Here is a 26,029-nt window from a genome sequence, read left to right on the forward strand (position 1 = left end):
TTGGTTAAACTTGACGTGGAGAGGAGGTGCACGGAAATAAAACTACTCTTCCCAGTGTGTTTGGAATGCATTGGCCTGAAACTGAGTAGACTGCCACCCAGTTTTCCTGGGAACCGGCAACTCTGCAGTCAACACAAGTTTGCTTTCCTAACAGATGGAAACGCCAGAATTGTGACAGGCCCGCAAGAACTGAGGCTGCCTTGTTCGACTTTGACACGGGTCCCTCTGTTCCTGTCACAGAGCCCTCTTTTTTCTTAAATATCCCGCATATGCCGCTTGGGAAACTCATTCTCCAGGCCGTCGGAGCTTTAAGCGCAGATCGCATTAGTTCTCGGCGCCCACCCTCTCTTAACATTTTGCTGGGAGATATTTATCGCTCCACCCTTCAGCGTCTGAAGAAGAAATAATAGTGCAGTTTCAACTTGACGGTTGAGGATAGGCCCCGGAGCGGCAGGGGGCCAAGCCCCCCAAAGTCTCCCTCAGCCCAGTTCCCCTCCCGCACGCCCGTCCGGGACCCCAGAAGCAAAAACGCCGTCGCCCGCCCCGCCCCTCCTCCCCCACGCCGGCCATTGGCGGGTCCGAAAGACGCGGGGCGTTGTCAGTTTGAATGGGAGAGACGAGCTGGGGCGCAGGCGCAGAGGAGGGAGCGGCGGAGGCTGGGCGGTGTTGCGGGACCCCTGGACAGGGGAAGGAGGCGAGGGGGGCGAGGAGAGCCGCAGGAGCTCTGGCTCACGTGACCCGCAGCGAGCTGGGGCGGGGGCCGCGCGCCTGCCTGCCGCGGTGCCCCTGCCTGGTGAGGCGCCCGCGGCGCGCGGACTCGCCTGGGGGAGGGGCCACAGCCACCCGTCCTTCGCCCCAGGCGGCCGCCGCCACAGCTCAGTGGCGTCCGCCGCGCTCCCGGGACTCGCCGGCCCGCGGGAGGTGAGTTCTGAGGCGTCTGAGGGCGCCTCGCGGAGGGAACTGACGGGGAGGGTCGGGTGTGTGCGGCACGGTGGGGTAGGCGGTGGGTTCAGGGTCCGGGGTCCCGGGGCCGTCCGCTTTGTTCGAGGTGGTCGGCGGGGACAGGCGCTGCCAGGGACCCGAGTGAAGAAACCAGAAACGGGATGGGGAGTAGCTGGCTGATGTGCGAGGTGCTTTCTTGTTGAGAGATTTTTTAAGTTTTTTCAAGTTTAAGAGCTTTGTTCCCTTTTTAAAATAATAAAGGATGATAGGGTACAGCGACTCCTCACGCATTCTGAGTGTAACAAACAGTGGCTTAAAACCCCGAACGCCTGTGGAATTAACCCGAGGCAGACAGCATTCACTTGTAGTCTTGAGCTTGCCGACTGAAGCCGGCAGTGTTTGTCGGACACCTGCGTCTCCTTCGTTTTCAGTTCGCGAATTCTGGGCACAGACTTGTCGAATTACCGTAGAAATTGGTAGTTGCTGCGGAAAGTTTTCGCAAGCAGAGAAATGTTGAGAAAGCCCTTACCGAAAATCTATAAAAAACCTACGAAGAGTAAAAAGTGGAAAATCTATACTTTCCTTGTTTAAATGGTAACTAGTTAGATCGTGTTAACTAGTAGCATTTGAACTCTGCTCAAGAAAACGAGTAAGGATCGCTTCTCGGCCTTTTGGCTAAGATCAAGTGAAGAAAACGAGTAAGGGTGGCAATTTTATTTGCCTTCATGCATAATTTAAGCCTGCCACAGAGTTAAGCGGAGTAGGTTCTTGGCTTTCCTTTCTGCCGGCTTGTGTTGGAAGCTCTCGTGGTGTGTGTGGGGGGTTAATGTACCAACCCAGCTGAATTTTCAGGATGCCACTTTAGGAGGGTGCGCGAAGATTTCCGGTCTGATAACCACCGCTGTGATTACCTCAGATAAAAACCACTTTTGCTAGGGTTGTCTCTGTTGGAGAAACAGCTTTAGTTGGTTTTTCTGCTGCCTCCTTCTAAACAAAGGACGGTCGCTGTTGGTTGACCCGGGCGGGTGTGAGAAGAGTGAGGGCTCGGGACGGGGACAGTCTCGGACCTCCTCTGCTTTACACCTTACCGTGGATTCTTTCGGGCAAGCTCTTTCTTTAGGCTGTTATTTATAATATAAGCAGTGGAGCAGATACAAAGTAAAAAGTTGTACGATATTGCTGTAGAATCATTACCCCCCAAATCTGCTTTGGCTAGATCAGCAGTTTAGTTGTATTTTCTAATGTTATTAAGTCAGGCATGAAGTGTTACAAATATTATATTTTAATATAAATTCCAGACTTGGTGCTAGGCTAATTACAACGAAGATAGCCTATAGTGATTTTGTAAATGGCCTTGTACTTAAGCATAGAATATGTCTGAGATTTACCCAAAGAGTAAAATTTGGTAATTTTCTGGAATTCAAAAACCTGATGCGGATTTAGATTAGTCTAATAGTAGACATTTAAAAAAATGACATCTATCATTATTGCTACTATACTTTATACTTTTGTTAAGTACCAGAGCCAGGCACTGGGTTAGGTACTTTATAAATCCTATCTCTCATCATCACAACACATGTTGGATAAGTGTCATTATGCCCAAACCAACTCTAAGAGTTTAACTAGCTCAATATCACGTAACTAATAAGTCACTGTGCTAGGATTCAAACTGTGGCCTGATCCCAGAGCCCTCGCTGTGTTGCTTCTGTGCGATTGTTTAAATCTCCTCCAGATCTCTGGATTCCATTTGTAGGGACATAATTCACTTTTAAGATGCCTTTAGGTGTTGTGTGTTGGTAACCATGCAGAAATATTTCAGTCCTCCTTTTAGGACAACTGTCTTCCTTTTAGGACCTTTTAAATCATGTAACACTTTCAATATCCTTTAATCATCTATTTTATAAAGACAGTAAAAAATTGAGTAAAACTTTTCTGAGGTATTTACATGAATATGAATTTACTCTTTACTGTGGAGCAGATATGTGTTAAGGCCCAGTTTTCTCACTATTCTAGGATTCTTTGCCACTTCATAGTTCTTCTTCACAGGCAAGAAATCAAAAGTTTGTTGACCATCAATTATGTGCAAAGCAATTTGCTTGGTGTTTGTTGTGAGATGACAAGAGAAAATTTCCTATTCAGTAGTTGCTTCTGGAATTATTCCAAAACTTTTCTTTAAAGTTTATTTATTTTATTTTGAGAGAAAGAGCAATCAGGGGAGGGGCAAAGAGAGAAGGGGAGAGAGTCCCAAGCAGCCTCCCTGCTGTCAGCACAGAGAGCCCTATGAGGTGCTCGAACTCACCGTGGCATCTTGACCTGAGCTGAAACCAAGAGTTGGATGCTAAACTGACTGAGCCACCCAGGTACTCCTGGAATTTTTTTTTTTTTTATGTTTATTCATTTCTGAGAGAGAGGGTATGGGTGGGAGAGGGGCAGAGAGAGAGAGATCAGAGGATCTGAAGCAGGCTCTGAGCTGACAGCTGTGGCCTGAAGCAGGGTTTGAACTCAGGAACCATGAGATCATGACCTGAGCTGAAGTTGGATGTTCAACCGACTGAGCCATCCAGGTGCCCCGCTTCTAGAATTTTTTGAAGTATCTGTCTTCTTTCTCCATGTTCTACCGTATGCATTGCTGCCAGTTTATCTTACTAACACAGACCCAACTTTGTTATTCCTTCGTTGAAAAAATTACAGGGTTAAATACAAGGCCACATATATATTCACAGCCCCTAATACTTTAATGTTTGTTTATTTTTGAGGGGGCGGGCAGAGAGAGAGAAACAGACACACACACACACACACACACAAAGTCTGAAGCAGGTGCCAGACTCTGAGCTGTCAGCACAGAGCCTGATGCAGGGCTTGAACTCAGGAAACTGTGAGATCATGAGGTACACTTTAGTACCTTCTTAGACTTGTCTTTTCCTACTCCTAATCCAGTGTGCTTGTCCTGGGCACACATTCTGTGCATTCCTACCTCCTTGCTTTTGCTTGAGTCATTTCCCTGTGACTGGAATGCCTTTCCTCCATTTGCCTAACAAGGGTCCACCCATCCTTTAAGGTGCAATGTGGATTCCTTGCTTCCAAAAAGCTTTCCCTGGTCCTTTTTATTTAGAATCATTCCAGGAGCACCCAGGTGGTTCAGTCGGTTACGCGTAGGACTCTTGGTTCCACTCAGGTCATGATCTCACAGTTCAGTGAGGTTGAGCCCTGTGTTGGGCTCTGCGCTAACAGGGCGGAGCCTGCTTGGAATTCAGTCTCCTTCTCTCTCTCTCTCTCTCTCTCTCTCTCTCTCTCTCTCTTCCCTTCCCCCCATTCTCTGTCTCTCTCAAAATAGATAAACCTAGAAAAAAAAAATTAGAATCATTCTTACCATATCTCATAGCATTACTGAATTGACTAAGCACATTTTTAAAAAATTATCATGTTTATTTATTTTAATTGAAATCCAGGTTAATTAACATACAGTGTAATAATGATTTCAGGAATAGAATTTAGTGATTCATCACATATATAACATCCAGTGCTCATCCCATGAATAATCATATTTTTTCACAGGATAGTGATAACATTTGGAAGAAGATAAAGTTATATTTTCCTATAAAGAATTCTAAATTCAAACTGTCTAGGGACCCTTATAGACATTTTGAACCATTGTGCGTTTGGGATTTATTTCTACTTAAAAATTTATTTGAAACCAGTTATGCCTCTTTAAAGTCCTTCTGTTAAGAGAACTAGTTTGTTGTCACTTAACTCTAGAACAATGCCTAATACAAAGGACCACTTCTGTTCACTACTGAGTTTTTCATATATGTATTGATTTAAGCTGATGACTCACCAACACAGATAGTACTAAATAGCTGTAAGTCAATATTCTCTGCTAACTTGGTAACGAGTTTTTCTGCGAGTTGTGTTCTCCTTGTTCTATCTCTTCTGTCTCTCTCTCTTTCTCTCTCTTTTTTTTTGGGGGGGGGGCACAGCAGTGTCTTCAAAAGCTGTATTTTTAATTTGTTTCTTTGAGCTCCAATTAACTGCATCATGGTTGTCCAAAATTTATATAGGCCCTAAAAAAGAAAAACACCTAAATAAACTTACTTTATTTATTTATTCATTCATTCATTCATTCATTCATTCATTAACAAAAAGATTACAGATCAGAAAGGGCAAGAACTAATATATATACACTTAAGGGTTTTGTTTTCTTTTGGTAGAAATTGGGCTTAGTGTAAATTGTCAGTGTTTTTGGATTGCAGACATATTCTTGTGATCTCTTGGTCTTTTAACCTGAGTAGTCATTTGGAAAGCACTGAATATATAATTGGGAATGATGAAAATTTAGAATGTGTTTTTTTTCCTCAGTCCTTACAATGTCTTTTGTAACTTTGGTATTGTAATACTTCTATGAATCCCATTTTTATGTGTTTATAACAGTTAACTATAAATCATTTTTCTTATGTGTCTCATTGAAACTCAGAAGATTGTTAATTTTCTAATAGATTAAAAGGACTATATTTAACATTGTTTTGTAGGAGAGAAAATTAACATTATTTGTAAACTCTGGGCTTTAGTTTGATGAGAAAACCGAGTAATAGGGAGAAAAATACTAATTTTATCTAACGAACATACCTATTCCTTTACCTATATTTTTAAATATAAAGTCTTGTTGGAGCAGTACTTGTGATTCAGTAACTGCTTTGCAGGGAAAAAAGGAAACCAAGATTAGGGATGTTACATAAAAGTAATCTGTCTTTTGTCCTTGAAATTTTTAAACAACTATTTCATCCTCTTGAATTATTGTAATCACTGAGGATTGTAATTACAAAACAGCAGTTTTAATGATTGGTGTAGTGATTGGCATAATTCAGATTGACTCCATGTATAGTATAAAAATGAAGCCCCTTTCTAGTTTATCACCCCCCAGAAAAATCTTCAGTATTCTTCCTGATTTATCATGGCCTGCCAAACCAAAGACACTGAGTTTGCTCATGCAATAATTATTATATCCATAGTGCTTTGTGTGGAGACTTTTGGAAACTGCTGTTGACCTACAAACATTCAGCATTTCTCATACAAGTAGATGCATACTTGGTCCTTTCTCGCTGTTTAACAACAATGCTAAGATGAAGGTTTGAAATATTCAAATCTTTTTCTTCTTCTACATTACATTTTCTTTTAGTATTTATCTAATTTGAAATTTCATATATATTTGTATTTGGTTATCCAGGAATAATTCATTGGAGTCTTTAAGTATAAATTTTCCCCATCAAAAAAGGAAGATTATGCGTAGTTTAGTTGTTTAGAGTGGTGAGCTTTTAGTTGTAAACATTGAAAACATGAAAAGGAATTCTTACTGTATATCATTAAAATTGTTTAGGTTATAGTACCCTGAAATGGTTGCATTTGTTGTTTTGACATTTCTAAAGGCCATAGCTCTGGATATATGTATACACACACACACGTATATCCAGATTTTTTTTTTTTTTTTTTTGAGAGTGTGTGAGCATGACTGTGGGAGAGGCACAGAGCAAGAATCCCAAGCAGGTTCTGCACCGTCAGCAAAGAGCCCGATATGGGACTTGAACTCACAAACTGTGTGATCATGACCTGAGCCAAAATCCAGAATCAGATGCTTAACTGGCTGAGCCACCCAGAAGCCCCTGGATCATAATATATTTTTTTAACCTGCCAAGAATAAAAATGAGAATGTTGCCTGGGTGGCTCAGTCGGTTAAGCATCTGACTCTTGGTTTCAGCTCAGGTCATGATCTCGCTGTTGGTGAGTTTGAGCCCCACATCTGGCTCTGTGCTGACAGCATAGAGCCTGCTTGGGATTCTCTCTCTCCCCCTGTCTGTCCCTTCCCTGCTTGTGCATGCGTGCTGTCTCTGTCTCTCTGTCTGTCTGTCTGTCTCTCTCAAAATAAACCAATAAACTTAAAAATAAATAAATAAAAAAGTTTGAAATAGTGCCTTTAGTTTGCATAGATTTGCTATCTTTCATAATGACCTTGAGGATTCATTTCAAATACACTTGGAAAGCCTTCTGACTGGTAGTATACCTTTTTAAGATTTATTTGGAATCTAGAACCATTAATCTGTTCTTTGAATTTTATTCTATTTATTTAGCTGATTGATAGTCACAAACAGCTCATTAGAAAGTTACACTGTTACATAGCAGTTACACTGTTATCTATGCTTGTTTTCTAAACTAACTTGGCCTACTGTCTCACAGACTAACATTGATTGTTGCAGATTTAAAAATTTACAATAAATTAAGACTTAGCCTTAATTGGAGTATGTATTTGGGATTATGTATTTGCTTAAGGAAAATTTTATTCATACAGTTTTACAGCATAATCTGGTAAATTTGCATTTCTCCAGAATGATAGAGAGAATAGAATGATTTGCTTAACTAAGCACTGTGATTATTTATTTTATTAACTTGGGATCTTGTAAAGTAATTTACATTTGCTGTATATGACAATTATCAGTTGATACTAAAACCATGTTCAACACTATACGTAGATTATATATGGATACACACACAGGTATAATTTTGAGTTAACTTTAGTTCAGAGTATTATGTAAAAATTTGGTTATAGTATTGGTTTAGAGATTGAGTATGTTGAAAAAAGAATCAGAACTTTTATGCATTGCTTTAATTTTTATTTCATTGCACTTTCTCTTTAATTTTGCCGCTGACTTATTGCAGGATTAACATTTAGATCTCATTGGTACTTTAACAGTTTTTAATGTAAATTGTGCAAAAATTCAGTAATGTTGGCCACTCAGTTCTACTTTTTTACCCTTAAGATTCTTTCCCATTTATCAAATTTTATATGATTTCAAATTATCTCGTTTGATATCTTTATTTTTTCCAGCTATTTGTGAATATAGGACTTTACCAAGTACAAGTTTAAAAGAAGTATTACACTTTTCCCTCCTCAAAGTCTAAGACTCCATTTTCTCACCTTGGAAGTATCCCTCTTGCAATCCGATTTGTCATTCACTGTGCAATGCTACTGTTCCATCTACCGTGAAAATTGGAAATATTGGCGTGCTCTTTGTTACTGCTTGACCTTTACTTCTCGTATCTAATCAGTGGCCATTGTTTTTCATTTTTCTTTAGGTATTCCTAGCTAGATTACCTAATCAAGTGCCCAGCCATTCTAGGGTTTGACTTCCCTTGCTTTAGGCACTAATTTCCCATGTCAGTCATGTATTCTCATGTCAAAATAATTTTTCTTGCTTTTATTTTGTTCCCTCAGCACCTGCCACACTAAAACCAAGCTCTGAATTTTTCTCTCTATTGGACTTTATTTTGGCATTCTTTTTTTATTACCCCCATTATTATTGTGATGTGTATTTGTTATAACCTGTACCCTTAAGTCTAATATAAAAGAACTTCATTTTAAGTGTGTTCTTGATTCTTTGTCCATATTTATCCCTGCCCAAATTGTTAAAGGGCTACTGTATCTGACTTGAAACATTACAATTGAAAGGGATTTGGAGAATTTGACTGTTGCTCCTTACAGGGAATTATTAGGATACAAAGTTTAAAGAATTTAGATTATCTAACCAGGAGGCAAAAAAAGTAAGTTATATTTATTGTCTGATGAGTGTTACCAGTTTATAGAGATACTTAAAGAATCAGACCAGAGGTTATCGGCATTTAAGTTGGATAGTTTGAATAAATTGAAAGAAAGGACAAATGATAATACATGTAACTGTGTACTATGTTTCCGCATCGCTTAGTTTGCAAATATTTTACTGTTGATGGAGTAAAGTAAGGATAGGATTTATTGTTTACTCTGATTACATACCTTGGACAGTGCCTAGAAGTCCACCTAGCTGTGTAATGGGAGTCTGCCTATTTTGACTTCCTAATCAGGTAATTAAAAGTGAGGCTGGGGCGCCTGGGTGGCTCAGTTGGTTGAGCATCCGGCTTTGGCTCAGGTCATGATCTCGCAGTCCCTGAGTTCGAGCCCCGCGTCGGGCTCTGTACTGACATCTCGGAGCCTGGAGCCTGCTTCTTGTTCTGTGTTTCCCTCTCTGTGCCCCTCCCCTGCTCATGCTCTCCCTCTCTCTCGCCCTCTCAAAAATAAATAAATATTTTTTTTAAAATTTAAAAAAAATTGAGGCAATCAGAATTATATACTAGCTTATCTTTCAATATGCTTTTGTCAATTTCTAGCATATAGAAAAAAATATATATCTTTCTCTTCATTTCTGTATGCTCAGACCAAAAGATGCTGAGGGTTTTTGTTAGCAGTGATGTTTTAGGAGCATTGTTTTTTAAAACCTGGGAGATACTACTAAGCACATATATGTTCCTTGTAAAGTATTAGTTATAAGTCTTAATGGAGATAGGAGGTTAAATTTGATGACTTCTTAATATTCTTTCAAACCTGTAATTTCCATTCCATTTCCTGGTCCTGTTATTAAATTTTCTTATCCTAATGAACATAATTTAATATTTATTACAGATTTTATTACTGTCACACTGGTAATATATAAACTGTGTGTTAAATATGAAGTGGGTTAACTCTTTGTAATGTGGAGCGTAAATGAACACATTGTTACTAAATCAGAGAGTTCTTTCAGAATTAATCATTGAATCAAGAATTACTTGTTCAGTGAATAATTATAAGATAAGAAATGCTACTTTATTATGGCGATTGTAGATGAAAGAGTGACTTCTTTGGGTATACATTTCTTTTGGGAATGGTAAAACCATGTTATAAATTGTCCATACAGAAATGGTGAATAACATTCTATCTTCTTGCTTGTTTTAATTATTTTTAAAATGTTTCTCTGTGCAGTCTTAAGGTATTTCACAATTCCATTTATTTACATTTGTTAATTTGACTACATGTATCCATTTTAATAAGTATGAAGTTAATATAGTTTTAATGATTGCTAAAATTTGGAATTTCATAATCTGGATAAAATAACATTCCAATTAAGTTATAACTTAATTCAAAATTTAATTTATTCTAGTACTTCACCTTCTGCCCCATTTTATAAATAACAGCCTAAATACCCTAAACCACAATGTGGATAGGGGAAGACCTTTTGGTTGACAGTTTAGCTGTTGTGTAATCTAGATGTACATTGAAGCTATTGCTGTTAATATCTACACTAATAGTGTTAATAGAGTTTTATTATTAAGGAGGCACAATGGAATTCTGAACAAAAGAAAAAGAAGTTTGTTGGATTAATAGCTGCTACCCTGTCTTTTTTTTTTTTTTTTCAACGTTTATTTATTTTTGGGACAGAGAGAGACAGAGCATGAACGGGGGAGGGGCAGAGAGAGAGGGAGACAAGAATCGGAAACAGGCTCCAGGCTCTGAGCCATCAGCCCAGAGTCTGACGCGGGGCTCGAACTCATGGACCGGGAGATCGTGACCTGGCTGAAGTCGGACGCTTAACCGACTGCGCCACCCAGGCGCCCCGAGCTACCCTGTCTTTTCATCATTTCTTAAGACACTTTCTTTTGCTGGCCAAGGGAAGGATAAGAGGAATAATATTTTGTGTTTTTTATGTGTCAAACTGGTTATTAATATGAAAACATCATTTCCTCTGGGAAGCTTGTCAGTATTCCCAAAGCTAGTCCTTTCCACCTTCTACCTTCTTCCTCCTCAGGAATCCTTACTGCTCTGTTTCCTACTAACCTCTCTCAAACCATACTTGATTAACAAAGCAGTGGGTATGTGTGATTTAGAGTCTAGTTTATGTTATAGTTGAAATATTTATTCATTTATTTTTAAAAGTTTATTTTTGAGAGAGACAGAGACAGCCTGAATGGGGGAGGGGCAGAGAGAGAGGGAGAGAGAGAATCCCAAGCAGGCTCTGCACTCTTCAGCACAGAGCCCAATGCAGGGGTCAGACTCATAACCGACAGAGCCACCCAGGCATCCCTAGTTGAAATATTTAAAAGGATGATGTGCAAAAGGAATTAGGCTTATTGGATGGAGAAGGGAAAAAATAGGTAGAAATGGAAAGATTATTCAAAGTATGGAACAACTTTCTTTTTTTTTTTCAACGTTTATTTATTTTTGGGACAGAGAGAGACAGAGCATGAACGGGCAAGGGGCAGAGAGAGAGGGAGACACAGAATCGGAAACAGGCTCCAGGCTCTGAGCCATCAGCCCAGAGCCCGACGCGGGGCTCGAACTCACGGACCGTGAGATCGTGACCTGGTTGAAGTCGGACGCTTAACCGACTGCGCCACCCAGGCGCCCCTGGAACAACTTTCTAAAAAGACTATTCAAAATTAGGATTAGCTGCCTTAAGACTTTTCCGGGAATGAGGTAGTAAAATGTTAGACTAATTTACCTATAGTGTTGTTTATAACATTGAGATTCCAGGACTTAATAATTGTGTTTGTGTGTGTGTGTGTGTGTGTGTGTGTTTATAAATTACATCTATTTATATATACACATACATATATCTTCTTTGTTTCTGTCAGTTGTTACCTTAGAAGTTATAGTTTATATCTGATGTTCTGTAGTTTCTCTGTGATAGATCTGGGTATGGGATTCATTTTTATTTATCCTGTTTAGGACTTAGTGTGCTTTATCAATCTGTCTTCAATTCTGAAAAATTCTCTTTATCACTGAAGATTTTGCCTTTACTTTTCTTTGTTTTTTCCATCTAGTACTATAATTAGACCTCTGTCAGAGCCTCTCATTTTGTCTTCCTGTTCTCTGAACTGCTCTTCAGTGTTTTTTTGTCTATTTAATCTGTTTGTGAATGTCAGGATAATTTCTTCAGATATCCTTCTAGTTCACTCATTCTCTCTTTAGCTTATCTGCTGTAGTTTTTAACCAGTACATTGAGTTATTACTACCAATGTTCATAACAGTACTTTAGTAGTAGCAAAAAATCCAAAAATTACAATCCAAATGCCCATCAGTAGCAGAATAAAAATATATTTGGTCCACAGCAGTAAAAATATGCAAACTGTAGTTATGCGCAACAAGATGAATCTCAGAAACATAATGTTAAGTAAAACCACATAAAACTAAATGATATGATTTTTAGGCCTATATAAGCATTGTACAAAAGTTATAAAGACAAGAAAGGAATAATGAACAAAATTCAGTTTAGAGATCACCCTAGAGGGGAAAGGAAGATGTGATGGGTTAGATTGAGGCACCCAGGAGACTTCAAAGGCAGTGATAATATTGTTGTTTTTCTTAAATTGGGTGGTGTTATATAAATGTTATGTTATTCTACTATACACATATTTTCTAAATTTCTTTTGTACTTAATAGTAATAAAAACATCTTAAAGATCTTAAAAAGTAAAAATAGAATATGCTCTGAGAACAAAGGAATACAAATATAATCTAATGATCAGCACAAATATAGTGAAGACATAAATTTAAAGTTTGATTTGACTTGTTCAAATAATTACCAATTTTTCATTTAACTTGTTACAATAGCAATTTTTAAAAGCTTGAAGTATCATAATTTTGTTTTTAGATACTCTAACACATTCTTCTAAATTTGTGTATAAATAGAAAATAATACATAAAATTATCGTATTTTAGGACGATTTAAAAAATTAAAGTACAGGCCTCAGATGAATCTCATCTATTCATTCACATCCTTATTTAGAAGCTGTGTGATGACAGTTAAGCCCTCTGCTGTTTTTCTCCCATGATTGACGTGACAGCAGTCTGTGTGATTATGTACGGCTTGGAATTACTTTAGGTTATTGTTTGAAAATAGGACTTCAAGCAAAGCATCTTGTATTCCTTTTGCAGAAATGTTGCTGAAGTGCTGCTGAAAGGGCCAAAGATGCAAGGATTTGGGACACATTTTGAACCTTTAAGCTGTCTGACATTGACCTCCTTTCATTATTAATAAAGAAGAAGCAGGAGCTTAGGATGTATTAACACCAAGTCATTAATATACTAACTGGACAATGTTCTGCAACAATTCTACATTGTAAAGAACTGGATTGGCTGAAAATAAAATAATTTCATATTTTACTCAGCTTATAATATGACTCGATGGAGGAAAATTTGATAAGCATGAGGGAAGACCATTCTTTTCATGTTCGTTACAGGTAAGACCACTACTTTCTTAGTGGGTGACTTTTAATCCTTATTAAACATGTATTTCACTCTGATCATTTCAAATTTAAATTTGAATATATTCAAAATATACTAGCTGTAGTTAGTATCTCCTATAAACTATATTTTCTTTTTGTTGTGGTAAGATTTTATATCCTTTCTATAGGAAAATAGTGGTAGAGATCAATTATATATTATCATTTATTAACATTTTTTGGAAGAATTTATGAGTAGTTACTTTATATTTTGTAACTTATAATACAGGTATAAAAATAAAATCTGTTTCTAAATGTTTGAGGTAAAAGCTGGATTTGTAATAGGACCATATGTGAATGACCTAATTTTTATGTTTCAGTTTTTGTTGGTGATCTTTTATAAGTGAACTTTTTAAAAAGTCAGTAACGGGGGGTGCCTGGGTGGCGCAGTCGGTTAAGCGTCCGACTTCAGCCAGGTCATGATCTCGCGGTCCGTGAGTTCGAGCCCCGCGTCAGGCTCTGGGCTGATGGCTCGGAGCCTGGAGCCTGTTTCCGATTCTGTGTCTCCCTCTCTCTCTGCCCCTCCCCCGTTCATGCTCTGTCTCTCTCTGTCTCAAAAATAAATAAAAAACGTTGAAAAAAATTTTAAAAAGTCAGTAACGGAATGGATGGGTACTTTCTTAACATGATAAACTAATAGGTTAATATTTAATGATAAAATATTAGTGACATTTCGGATACATTTAGGAGCAAAGCAATGATATCTTTTTTATTTTAAAATTTCTGTTTATTTATTTTTGAGAGGGAGAGAAAGAGAGCACAAAGTATGAGCAGGGGAGGGGCAGAGAGGTGGGGGGGGGGCGACAGAGGATCTGAAGCAGGCTCTGCAGTGTCAGCAGAGAGCCCAATGTGGGGCTCAAACTCATGAACTGTGAGATCATGACCTGAGCTGAAGGCAGATGCTTAACTGACTGAGCCACCCATGTGCCCCCATCATTATTTAACTTTTATTCTAGAAGTTCTGGTCATTGCACTAAACTATATAATGAACATAAACATAAATATTAGAATGAAAGGCATGTAACCATTAGTAAGGTGATTAGAATACTAATAGATTCTTTAACATAAATGTCATAAGCTAATAGTAAATAAAACTTGTAGCAGTGAGGATTATTCAGCATATCTAATAAGTTGAAGGTGTTGGTTGCCAAATCCTAGATATCTTTTTTTTTTTTTTAATTTTTTTTTTCAACGTTTATTTATTTTTGGGACAGAGAGAGACAGAGCATGAACGGGGGAGGGGCAGAGAGAGAGAGGGAGACACAGAATCGGAAACAGGCTCCAGGCTCTGGGCCATCAGCCCAGAGCCCGACGCGGGGCTCCAACCCACGAACCGTGAGATCGTGACCTGGCTGAAGTCGGACGCTTAACCGACTGCGCCACCCAGGCGCCCCGCCAAATCCTAGATATCTTAACACACATTTAAGAAATAGATGTATTGTACTTTGGAGCAGATTTGTGTTAGGGCATGGTGCCAAGGAAGTCTGTATAGTCTGTAATATGAGGGTATTTCTATTAAAAATAAAAAAGTTTTAGGGGCAGTTGGGTGGCTCAGTTGGTTAAGTGTCCGACTTCAGCTCAGATCATGATCTCACAGTTCGTGAGTTCAAGCCCCATGTCGGGATCTGTGCTGACAACACAGAGCCTGGAGCCCACTTTGAGTTCTGTGTCTCTCCCTCTCTCTCTGCCCCTCCCCTGCGCGCGCGCGGTCGCGCGCTCTCTCGCTCTCTCTCTCAAAAATAAACATTAAAAAAATTTATAAAAATAAAAAAGTTTTGAATAAAGAAATGGGGGACATTCAACATAATTAAAATGAGCTTTTAATATAACTCTACCCTTTTGGGCATGGTTCCAGAAGTTTGGGAGTTATCTTACATGCTTTTTTCCGCTTCTTATTCTCTGTATCCATTGTGAAGTCATGTCAGTTTTATCTCCTAAATGTTGCTCGGAATTATCTACCCCATCTGTATCCTCCCTATCACTGTTGTGGTTTAGGCCCCCTTCATCTTCCTCTAGACTCACTCCATTCTCCATTCTCACCTCTTAGAAGCCATCTTTTTAATTTGCCACTAGGGGGCTCACTCTAAAAACAGAGCTAAATGTGCAAATTCTGCTTAATCACTGGTGCCTCCTAGTCACCTGTAGGGCAGAGCCAAGCTTAACATAGTATACAATATCTTCCTTTTTCTAGCATCTGTGTATTCCTTTGTTCTTACTTTCTTCCAGTCCTAGCCTTGCACTTTGAGCTCTGGTTTCCTATACATGTCTTGCTGTTCCGTGTCTCTGTGCCTTTGCTCATGATGCACTCTATGACTTGAATTATCTACTCTTGGAAACCACTTCCAAATGCCATAGTTTGGCTATGTGCCCTCCGTTTGCTCCCATAACATCCTTTGCATATCTCTTTCTTTGCATCAACTATATTAAAATTCATTTGATCTGTTTATAAGTTTGTGTCCTCTTTGACCCCTCCCTTTGACCATTAACTTCCTTAGGGCAGCCATGATGCTAAGCATGTTATCTGACTCATAGTGCACGTGTGATGGAATGTATATTGAACTTCACTGGACATAACTATCAGTTGAACCTAGTAAGTAAGATTTCATCTTGCTAAACATTTTCAAGAGTGGTATACTTCTTAATACTGTGTAAGAGCAGCAGGTAAGGAGGAGTGGATTATACATCTACCTATGGGAAAGTTAGATTTGTCCTTTTTCTATGATATAGCATAGGTCAGACATAGTTGTGTATTGGTATAGGACTTCACCAAATGAAACTTTAAACACTGTAACTATTTTTAGTAAGAATATGCCATGGGGGACTTGGGTGGCTCAGCCAGTTAAACATCCAACTTGATCTCAGCTCAGGTCTTAATCCCAAGGTCATGAGATTAGGCTTAAACAAAAACAGAAACAAACAAAAAACCAAATCCCAATATGCCAAACAAAGCTTTAGCTTCTTCAGTGCTTTAGGATCAGCGTTCTGTATATTGATATATATTCTGTATATTGGATTATTGTATAATTGCAGGTAATACTTTTTATCCTTTATGTTAGGACTCATGGCCTGGTATAAGTTATTACTCTGCTCTGGTAAACAGGTAGCATATATTGTTTTATCCTTCTTGTTCTTTCATTTTGGAAGTCTTCATCCATCCTTGGAGAACATTCTGTGACACAGTGAGTTTATAATTTTGAAATAGAATAATTCTTTAGACACTAAGGAACCTCCTGAGAGATATTAGAATACTTTATGAAATATTTTGTGACCTATTTATGAAGGTAGAGAGAAATGGAGACTGATAGTAAAATGAAGTTAGTTTCTAAGCTTTAAAACAGTATATATATGATGGGGGTGTCTGGGTGGCTCAGTCGGTTAAGTGGCCAACTTCGGTTCAGGTCATGATCTCACAGTTTATGAGTTCAAGCCCCATGTCGGGCTCTGTGCTGACAGCTCAGAGCCTAGAGCCTGCTTCAAATTCTGTGCCTCTATCGCCCTCTGCCCCTCGCCCACTCACGCTGTCTCTAAAAAATAAACAAAAAAAATGTTTTAACAATATATGATTGTTTTTTTTTTTTTTAATTTTTTTTCAACGTTTATTTATTTTTGGGACAGAGAGAGACACAGCATGAACGGGGGAGGGGCAGAGAGAGAGGGAGACACAGAATCGGAAACAGGCTCCAGGCTCTGAGCCATCAGCCCAGAGCCCGACGCGGGGCTCGAACCCAAGGACCACGAGATCGTGACCTGGCTGAAGTCGGACGCTTAACCGACTGTGCCACCCAGGCGCCCCTATGATTGTTTTTAAAGTAATTATAATTAGTTTTCTTTTTTTTTTTTTATAATTAGTTTTCTTAGGCATGATAGTATTAATTTTTTTTGAAAATGACTCTTTTAGAGATACATACTAAAATATTTACAAATGAAATCATATGCTTTCTGGAATTTACTTTAAAAGAATCTAGGGTTAGAGAGTGAGGATGGAAATAGAGATGAAACACACTGGTAATATTATATATTGGTAATTGTTGATGTTGAAAGATGGATGTATCAGGTTCATTAGTAAACTAGTTTCTCTTGTATTTCTCTTGTATTTGTTCCTACTTCAGTAACTTTCATATTGTAAAAATTAGACTATTGCACACAATTTGTAAAGGAATACAGTTTTGGTGTTGAATTCTTTAATTTTGCTAGGTAAATGTAGTGGTTAATATTCTTTCCTGAAGAGTATTTGAGGAATATTGAGTTTGAGGTAATGTTGAATAGTGGAAAGAGCATTGGATTTAGAGACAAAGACAGGATTTCATTTCTCAGCTTTGCAGTCCTATGATCTTAATAGGTCACTCAACCTGTCTGAGCATCAATTTCCTCTTCTGTAGTAATACCTCTACAGTAATTCTCAAGAAGGTTATTTTGAGAATTTAACTTAATATAATGTACAGTAAAATCACTTTTAAAACTAAGTTACCAATCAAAACTTAAATCTAAATCAAGGTAAATTTATACTACTTTCCCTTTTGCAAGTAAACTAGAATAGATATATGTGGTAAACAGAATGGATGAAAATTGTTTGTGGGAGGTAGGATTGGTAATGGAAAAGATCCATGCCCAATTAGAACACATGGAAGGTGGAACTAAGGTCTGTAAAGAGATTTGACAGCTATAGAAGACAGCACAGTGGAGAAGATGCAGAACACTCTCGTATTGAAGCCTGAGACCTCAATCCCATTGTTTATTCTTAAATAGTTATGTAAACCTTTTGAGGGGAGGGTCAAATTTGAACATAATCTGTATGAAATCTTTTTAAATGATGTAGCATTGAGGTTTTAATCCTCTCTTGCTTTCGTTGATATACTATGAACACAAGAAACTAAAATTAAGAAGGTAAAGGAAAAATCTAGCGTGGAAGAAAAGTGAATAGTAATAATAATTAAAAACATAAAAATTAAATTGAAATGACATGGGTTTGTGCAAAAAATGAGGAATTATAACTATAATTATAACATTTTGGCAAAATGAAAACATTTCAGCTAAGTATAGTAGTACTGTGCTTATTTGTAGTTATTAGGAATGTACTTTCTTTGATTCTACAACTAGTTAGGCCATTAGGAAGAATAAAAGAAACTTTGTATGTGGGATGTATTTTAATGGAGGTATTTTCCCAGTTTGTCTTCTACTCTGAGTGTGTTCTTTGTTTCCAACCCAGCTGGTAAACAAAGGAAGTAATTCTATTCTCTCATAGAGACAGAGAGGATATGAAATTACTTTCTCTCTTACTATTTAATGATCTTCTAAAAAATTTATAAGCCAACCTGCCTTGACTATTATGCAATTAGATATATTTGATTTTAGGTGTTGGAGATTTTGCCAAAATGTTGACTTCTTTTCTAATAAAACATACCAGAGCTACAATATATCTCAGAATTAATCATTACTAGAGAGTTGGGGACTTTATTTTGGGAATTACTTACTGAAATAACTTTTCCAAGGTAGTTTCTCTTATAGGACATTCTTACTTCATGGACTTCAGAGACAGCTGAGCAGCCAGCAGGGTTCCAGTTTGCTGTCACTGTTTCTAATGAAATTATCTAAAATGTCTTTTTAAAAATTTGTAGCTATAAATTCAGTCTGCAGCTAAATTTTGTTACATACATAATTTGGATTGATGGTTCCGGTAAAACGGTGTGTAAGTTTCAAACCAGAAAGTCAAATATTTGTGGTGAAGATGTTTATTTGAAGAAGACACTTCTCTGGTTTATATGGATATAGGCAAACATGTTGTAAACTTCCAATTTTTACATGTCTTATCTATGAATAGCCAGTTCTGCCTTGTCCCTAATTTCCTGGCCAGCCAGCTAATCATCTTGAACTGATGGTGCTGCTGTATGTAACTATTTCTCTACTTCTCCTTTAGTGAAATCATGTGCCATTATTAGTATTCAGTTGTACAGTGGCGTGTAATTTTCTTTAATACTCTGTTGATGGACATTTAAATTGTGTGTGTGTGTGTTTTTGCTGCTGTGAATGTCCTTTCACATATATATTCTTGAATTTGTGTACATAAAACTTTAAGATCAATTCCTACCAGTGAAATTGCTCAATATATAATTTTCTTACATAATTAGAATCATGCTTAAGTTAAAAATTTTTAATAGAAAAAGTATTTTATATGTAAAAATATCTTTTCCAATTTTTTTTCCTATGGTAATTCTTGAAAGTTCAGTGGTTTCAGTATTCAGACAAATAAAGACACCTAGTTTAGGTAGCCAGTCTAGCCAAAGAATCCTTTAAGAAAATCACATTTTTTTTTAAATTTTTTTTAGCGTTTATTTATTTTTGAGACAGGGAGAGACAGCATGAATGGGGGGGGGGGGTCAGAGAGAGAGGGAGACACAGAATCTGAAACAGGCTCCAGGCTCTGAGCTGTCAGCACAGAGCCTGACGTGGGGCTCGAACTCACGGACCGCGAGATCATGACCTGAGCGGGAGTCAGATGCTTAACCGACTGAGCCACCCAGGTGCCCCTAGAAAATCACATTTTTTACATAGTAGTCTTTGTACTGCCTCATTTCTCTTCATACACAAAATACAGCAATAACCTCATAAAACCTCAAAAATAATCTTTTTCTTTATGAAGTCCCTAATTTTCAAAAATACAGTTTTTTTAAATATTTAATTTTGACAGAGACAGAGACGGAGCATGAGTGGGGGAGGGGCAGAGAGAGAGAGGGAGACACAGAATCTGAAACAGGGTCCAGGCTCTGAGCTGTCAGCACAGAGCCTGATGCGGGGCTTGAACTCACAGACAGTGAGATCATGACCTGAGCTGAAGTTGGATACTCAACCCACTGAGCCACCCAGGTGCCCCTCAAAAATACAGTTTTAAAGGGCAGTTTTTACTTGTGAAAGATGAAAATTGGTTTTATTAATTTGAAATGACATGAAATATAAATATAGCAGGGGTGCCTAGGTGGCTCAGTCAGTTAAGTGTCCAGCTTTGGCTCAGGTCATGATCTCGCAGTTTCGGAGTTTGAGCACCATGTCAGGCTCTGTGCTGACAGCTCAGAGCCAGGATCCTGCTTCGAATTCTGTGTCTCCCTCTCTCTCTCTGCCCCTCTCCTGCTTGTGCTGTCTCTCTCTCCCTCAAAAATAAATGAACATTAAAAAAAATTTATAAGTAAGTAAATATAGCAAAAATTCTAAGTTTTCTGGTTTAACTGATTAATTTTTCTGTGTGCTTTAGATCTTTCTTCTTTGTATATAATTGGTCTAATGTTGAAGCAAAATGTTAAGTAGAGGTTCACTTGCATTATTTTGCCTAAATCCATTAAGTGGGGGTGAAATCACTAGTGTAATTGTGATCACACTGTATCCTTTTACTTAATTACTTGAATTATAAAAAAAGGATACCTGGATGTAAAACTTGAAATTTACCTATCATAGATAACTACATAAATCTGCTACATAACCAAAAGTCTGCTTTGAACCTTTGCAATTGGATCTGTTAATCTTAGTCCAGACTTTTCTCTTTATCAGATTTATTTTCCACTTTTGCAATCCCATTTTAATTTATGGCTTTAAGGAACCTTGAAGGTTTTTTTTAGAAGTGAGCTCTTTTATTTTTTTTTAAATTTTTTTTCCACGTTTTTATTTATTTATGGGACAGAGACAGAGCATGAACGGGGGAGGGGCAGAGAGAGAGTGAGACACAGAATCGGAAACAGGCTCCAAGCTCCAAGCCATCAGCCCAGAGCCATCAGCCCAGAGCCTGACGCGGGGCTCGAACTCACAGACCGTGAGATCGTGACCTGGCTGAAGTCAGACGCTTAACTGACTGCGCCACCCAGGCGCCCCTAAGGAACCTTGAAGTTTTATAGGCTAAAAGACAGCATCTGAAGAAACATGTTAATTGATTGGCCTGCTACTAGAAATACAAAAGTATAATCCTATTTGAATGACTTTAGGGCAAGTTGTGGTTTAATTTCTATTTCTTGTTAAAGCAGTGATTCTCAACTCTGGCTTATATGTTGGAATTACTTGGGGGTGTTTAAAAAATACTATGAGCCAGACCTCATACCTAGAGAGTGGGACCCAGCATTGAGAGCTTTAAAAAGCACTCCATATGAGCTCTGCTGTGGTGCAGCCAGGATCAGGAATCACTGCTCTGTTAGAGTTGTTCAAAGCTAATTCCAGTAAGGAGTAATTTCATGCTGCTCAACAAAATTAGAATGCTTGATGAGCTTAATCAGAGTTTCCCAAAGGGTGATATGTGTCCCTACCACTGGTGTTACATAAGGTAATTTTACTTTTTTATCTTAATACTTACATATTTGTTTTAATGTGCATTAGAAAATAAGTATCACACCAAACTCCTCACAGTTCCATGGATACTGCTTTGAAGCCAGATTTTTAAAAATTACATGTGCCAATTTCAAAGAAATTTGCCAAATTGTAGAAACACACTTAAGTGGATGATTATGTAAAATATAAACATGGCAGAAATCATAAAAATGTTAAAGAAACACAGTGGCAACTTTGGTAAAAGTCACCTTCTAAAATCTGGGATTAGAACCTAAAGTATTATTGCTTTTTCTCCAATGAAGATTTAAAATAACTTAATTCTTCTAGCTTTTAAAAATCCAGTGACAGACTTTGAGAATTAGACTTTCTGAAAATATTTAAATTACTGCTTTCTAACAAAGTTTCTTGTCACTTAGTTCTCTTATAGAAGTATGCCTTATAGATCAAAATACTTTGCTCCTTTTTTTTCTGAGGTAGAGATACCATGTGGTGGTAAGGACAGAAAGGAGTGTGTGTGAGTGTTTGAGACAGAGAAAGAGATAGGGATGGTAGGAGGGCTTGATGTATGGCTGAGTAGATCACTTAGATAACTAGATAGAGAAGAGTATTAATTATAGGACATCACCTTCCCCAGGTACCTGTTTTCTCCCACACTCTGAGGAAGTCCATAAGTCTGCCACAACTCAGAATACTTTAGGAAACACTACTTTAGGTTTTCTCATTGGTGAAGTGGGTTGCTCTGGGTGGGCCAATTAAAATGGGCTCCATATAGAGGTATTTAGCTATCCTATATAAAAGACATCTGGGGCTCAGAGACATTTGATTAGGCAAATTAGCTCATGCTATAAATAATAGTTTACTGTTTTATCAATAATGTATATATATTTTAATTATAGAGGCAGCTCTTCTAAGCAAGAGTAGACACAGCCAACATTAAAATTGTATTACCTGAAGTTAAAAATAACTGTGGTGCAGTTATAATATAATGTTGTAAATGTCTGTCCTATGTAATTTTATAGAATGGAAGCTTCTTGCCTAGAACTGGCCTTGGAAGGGGAACGTCTGTGTAAGTCAGGAGACTGCCGTGCTGGTGTGTCCTTCTTTGAAGCTGCAGTTCAAGTTGGAACTGAAGACCTAAAAACACTTAGTGCTATTTACAGCCAGCTGGGCAATGCTTATTTCTATTTGCATGATTATGCCAAAGCATTAGAATACCATCATCATGATTTAACTCTAGCAAGGTAATTAATTTAAGCTTTTTAATACTCTTTCTCCTTGAATGTTTCTTAAAAAATGTTTATTCAATTAAAAAAAATGAACTTAATACATTTTAGTGAGTTCTGATTCAGTAGCACTGCATTTTAAAACTTTAGGCTGATCACAGTTTAATTAAATGATTTAATAGTAGTGAAATGACACTAGAGTTTAATTAAATGAATGAAAATTAATTACATTTAAATACAGAAACATAAGTTTTACATTTTTATTTAAAGTAGGTTTCAGGGCTAATAACAGGTCCTTTTTACCTAAAGCATGTCAGTTGTCCTCTAGGGAAAACTATACTCTGGCTGCTTGCTTTATTTTTAACACCATTTGCTTGCCCCCCCCCCCCCCCCCCCAGGACTATTGGAGATCAGCTGGGGGAAGCCAAAGCTAGCGGTAATCTGGGAAACACCTTAAAAGTTCTTGGAAATTTTGATGAAGCTGTAGTTTGTTGTCAGCGACACCTAGATATTTCCAGAGAGCTTAATGACAAGGTAATAAGGAATATTACATAGTGGGCCAAATGTTTTATTTGAAATTGCTTTGTGTTTTAATTTTACTTAATTATTCTGTAGTTTATCTAAAAGTTAATACCAATGAAGAAAATATTCATAGAAAAATAGAAGTAAAAAATTTTAAATAGTGGAGAAAAAATAGTAGACATTCTTTCATAAGTAATCATTTATTTGGTTGTATGGATGGCCATTATAAACATTTCTTTCTCTTGACCATCAAGGATAATTATAAATAAATATATGTGATAAGCATTATAATACCTGGCTTCTGATTTCAAAATGTAAACTCTGTTGATATCTTCATCTAGGTGGGAGAAGCAAGAGCACTTTACAATCTTGGAAATGTGTATCATGCCAAAGGGAAAAGTTTTGCCTGCCCTGGTCCTCAAGACATGGGAGAATTTCCAGAAGACGTGAGAAATGCTCTGCAGGCAGCTGTGGATTATTATGAGTAAGTAGCACTGATGCAGTCCTGTGGCCCACCTAAGGCTTGGACCTGCTCTACATTCTTTATCCAGTAATACGTTTTTAAGTTTGGGAAAGGTTTTAGAATTCTGGACTAGCAAGTAAAAATAAACCATCAAATCCGCTGCTAAAATGTTACAGTGTTGGAATAGAGTAATCCCCTCCCCAGGAAAGCTTTCCTTTAAATTGTTAACCGGTGCCACTTAGTGGCAAAAACAAGAAATATCAATCGTTAGTCTAAACTATTTGGAGTAAATTTAGTTTTATCAGTAGAATTTCATAGAACTTCTTAGCTGTAACGGTTCCAAGATTGACTCTGTCCTTGACTCTGGACAGAAACATGCCTGAATGGTTCAGTAAAGTGTTCCCATTTATTTCCCATAAACATCCTCTATCATACATATACCTCTAAAATTTACACTATGACTGTAAGCTTAGAAATTTTTTTGATAAGAATTTGATTTGTAAATTAAATCAATACATTTTTTTCTCAAACGTATTTTTTCACAACTTTTGTTATCATTTAGGGAAAACCTATCACTAGTGACTGCTTTGGGTGACCGAGCAGCCCAAGGACGTGCCTTTGGAAATCTTGGAAACACACATTACCTCCTTGGCAACTTCAGGGATGCGGTTATAGCCCATGAACAGGTATAGTGCAAGGCTTTGAGGCCAGATCATTTTCCCCATCAGTGTTCTGAATAGTGATTAGATTATTCTTTAGTTTTGTTATAGCTATATCTAACTTGAATTTTCTGTTTCAGCGTCTCCTTATTGCAAAAGAATTTGGAGATAAAGCAGCTGAAAGAAGAGCATATAGCAACCTTGGAAATGCATATATATTTCTTGGTGAATTTGAAACTGCCTCTGAATACTACAAGTTAGTCTAATATTTCTATAGATAAATGTAAAATGAATAGTTATGCAGTCCTATAAAATCATAGACTTTGGGTTTAAAACTTGCTTTTTGCACATACTAGCAGCAGGAGCTTATACTTCTAAGCCTCAATTTCTTCATCTGTAACGGATGATGCCCAAAAGCAACGGACGATGCTTTTGGGATTGTTGTGAGGATTGAATGAAAGAATATATTAAGCATTTATTTTGCATAGGACGTGGCTCATAGTCCTAAATAAATATTGTACCTTTGATTTAATCATAGCAGTATGACTCCTTTATATTTTTGTTAGTTTTTATCTTTAAAACTGTTTTTAAATGAAATTCTAAACTTTTAAAGTCTTTTAAACCTGTTTAGTGTGTGGGGTATGTATATTTATATGCTTTTTTTCACCCAGTTATGTGTTTGCAAAAAGCCACAAGAGGAGAGCCTGGGTGGCGCAGTCGGTTAAGCGTCCGACTTCAGCCAGGTCACGATCTCGCGGTCCGTGAGTTCGAGCCCCGCTTCAGGCTCTGGGCTGATGGCTCAGAGCCTGGAGCCTGTTTCCGATTCTGTGTCTCCCTCTCTCTCTGCTCCTCCCCCGTTCATGCTCTGTCTCTCTCTGTCCCAAAAATAAATAAACGTTGAAAAAAAAAATTAAAAAAAAAAAAAAAGCCACAAGAAAGTCTGGTAACAAAAATATGCCCTAGTTTTCATCAGTGATCACTTAATTCTTTTCCCCACCATTGTACCCTCATGTTGAACATTTCACCCACCCTCTCCTGCCCATCTTTGATCCTCACCATAAACTGAGGCCCCCATCCACTTGCCTGAGGAGTTGGCAAACCTAGCTTCTTCTGGGAAGGGTCTTTCTGGTCTTTCAATAGACTTGACACATAGATAATAGGAAAGTGTAGACTGTTTGAGATTGTCTGGTCTGTGCTTTCTAGTTTGGAGTTTTCTCTAATTAGTGGGGATTGAAGGCCCATATAGACCTTAGGCAGAAGCCAGTTTGAACCAAAGATACAATGATTGAGTTGTATTTTATTGTTAAAGAATCCAGTGTGAGAGGGTTTGGGATAGTTTGTCATCTAAAAACAAAAGGTAAAATTGCTTTAGGTCCATCTTAAAAACTAAAATGTCATCCCACCCTACTTTAAACATTGACTAATGAATGGTTAATATTTGTTCATTGATTAGTTAGATATAAGATATCCTCCTAAATAAAATACATTACTATATAAGGAATACGTAGTTTGATTTTGATTTTATTTTGATTTATTTTTTTTAAGTTTTATTTATTTAAGTAAGCTCTACACCCAACGTGGGGCTCAAACTCCTGACCCTGAGAGTTGGATGCTGTTCTGACTGAGCCAGCCAGGCACCCCTATATTTTGATTTTAAATATAAAAGTTTCTTATATTTTAAAGCCAAAAGACATGGAAATGTCTTAATTAATAGATGATCTACTTGTATTAAATACTTAAAAGTTCTGCAATAAAGTGGATGGTGGCTGTTTGAGTAAAGAACAGGAGTATAAAGTAATGAAACTT

At 37.6% G+C, this 26,029-nt stretch overlaps 1 protein-coding gene across 4 annotated transcripts in view; it reads left to right on the forward strand.

Annotated features, from left to right (window-relative positions):
- Positions 1-592: 592 nt before the first annotated feature.
- Positions 593-26,029, forward strand: part of GPSM2 (G protein signaling modulator 2) — a 51,111-nt gene continuing 25,674 nt past the window's right edge. For 3 of the 4 annotated variants that reach the window (XM_040471175.1, XM_040471176.1, XM_040471177.1), the window contains exons 1-6: positions 593-921; positions 22,376-22,597; positions 22,978-23,113; positions 23,443-23,585; positions 24,127-24,250; positions 24,364-24,479. In XM_040471175.1, coding sequence (XP_040327109.1) covers positions 608-921; positions 22,376-22,597; positions 22,978-23,113; positions 23,443-23,585; positions 24,127-24,250; positions 24,364-24,479 — 1,055 coding nt within the window. In that variant the 5' untranslated portion in view covers positions 593-607. Of the gene's footprint in view, positions 922-12,708; positions 13,014-22,375; positions 22,598-22,977; positions 23,114-23,442; positions 23,586-24,126; positions 24,251-24,363; positions 24,480-26,029 lie in introns of all 4 variants that reach the window. The other variant, XM_040471178.1, reaches the window with a different exon arrangement.

This window comes from Herpailurus yagouaroundi, unplaced genomic scaffold, assembly GCF_014898765.1.
Source record: "Herpailurus yagouaroundi ecotype Mexico unplaced genomic scaffold, PumYag 77, whole genome shotgun sequence".
In the NCBI taxonomy this organism is placed as follows: Eukaryota; Metazoa; Chordata; class Mammalia; order Carnivora; family Felidae; genus Herpailurus; species Herpailurus yagouaroundi.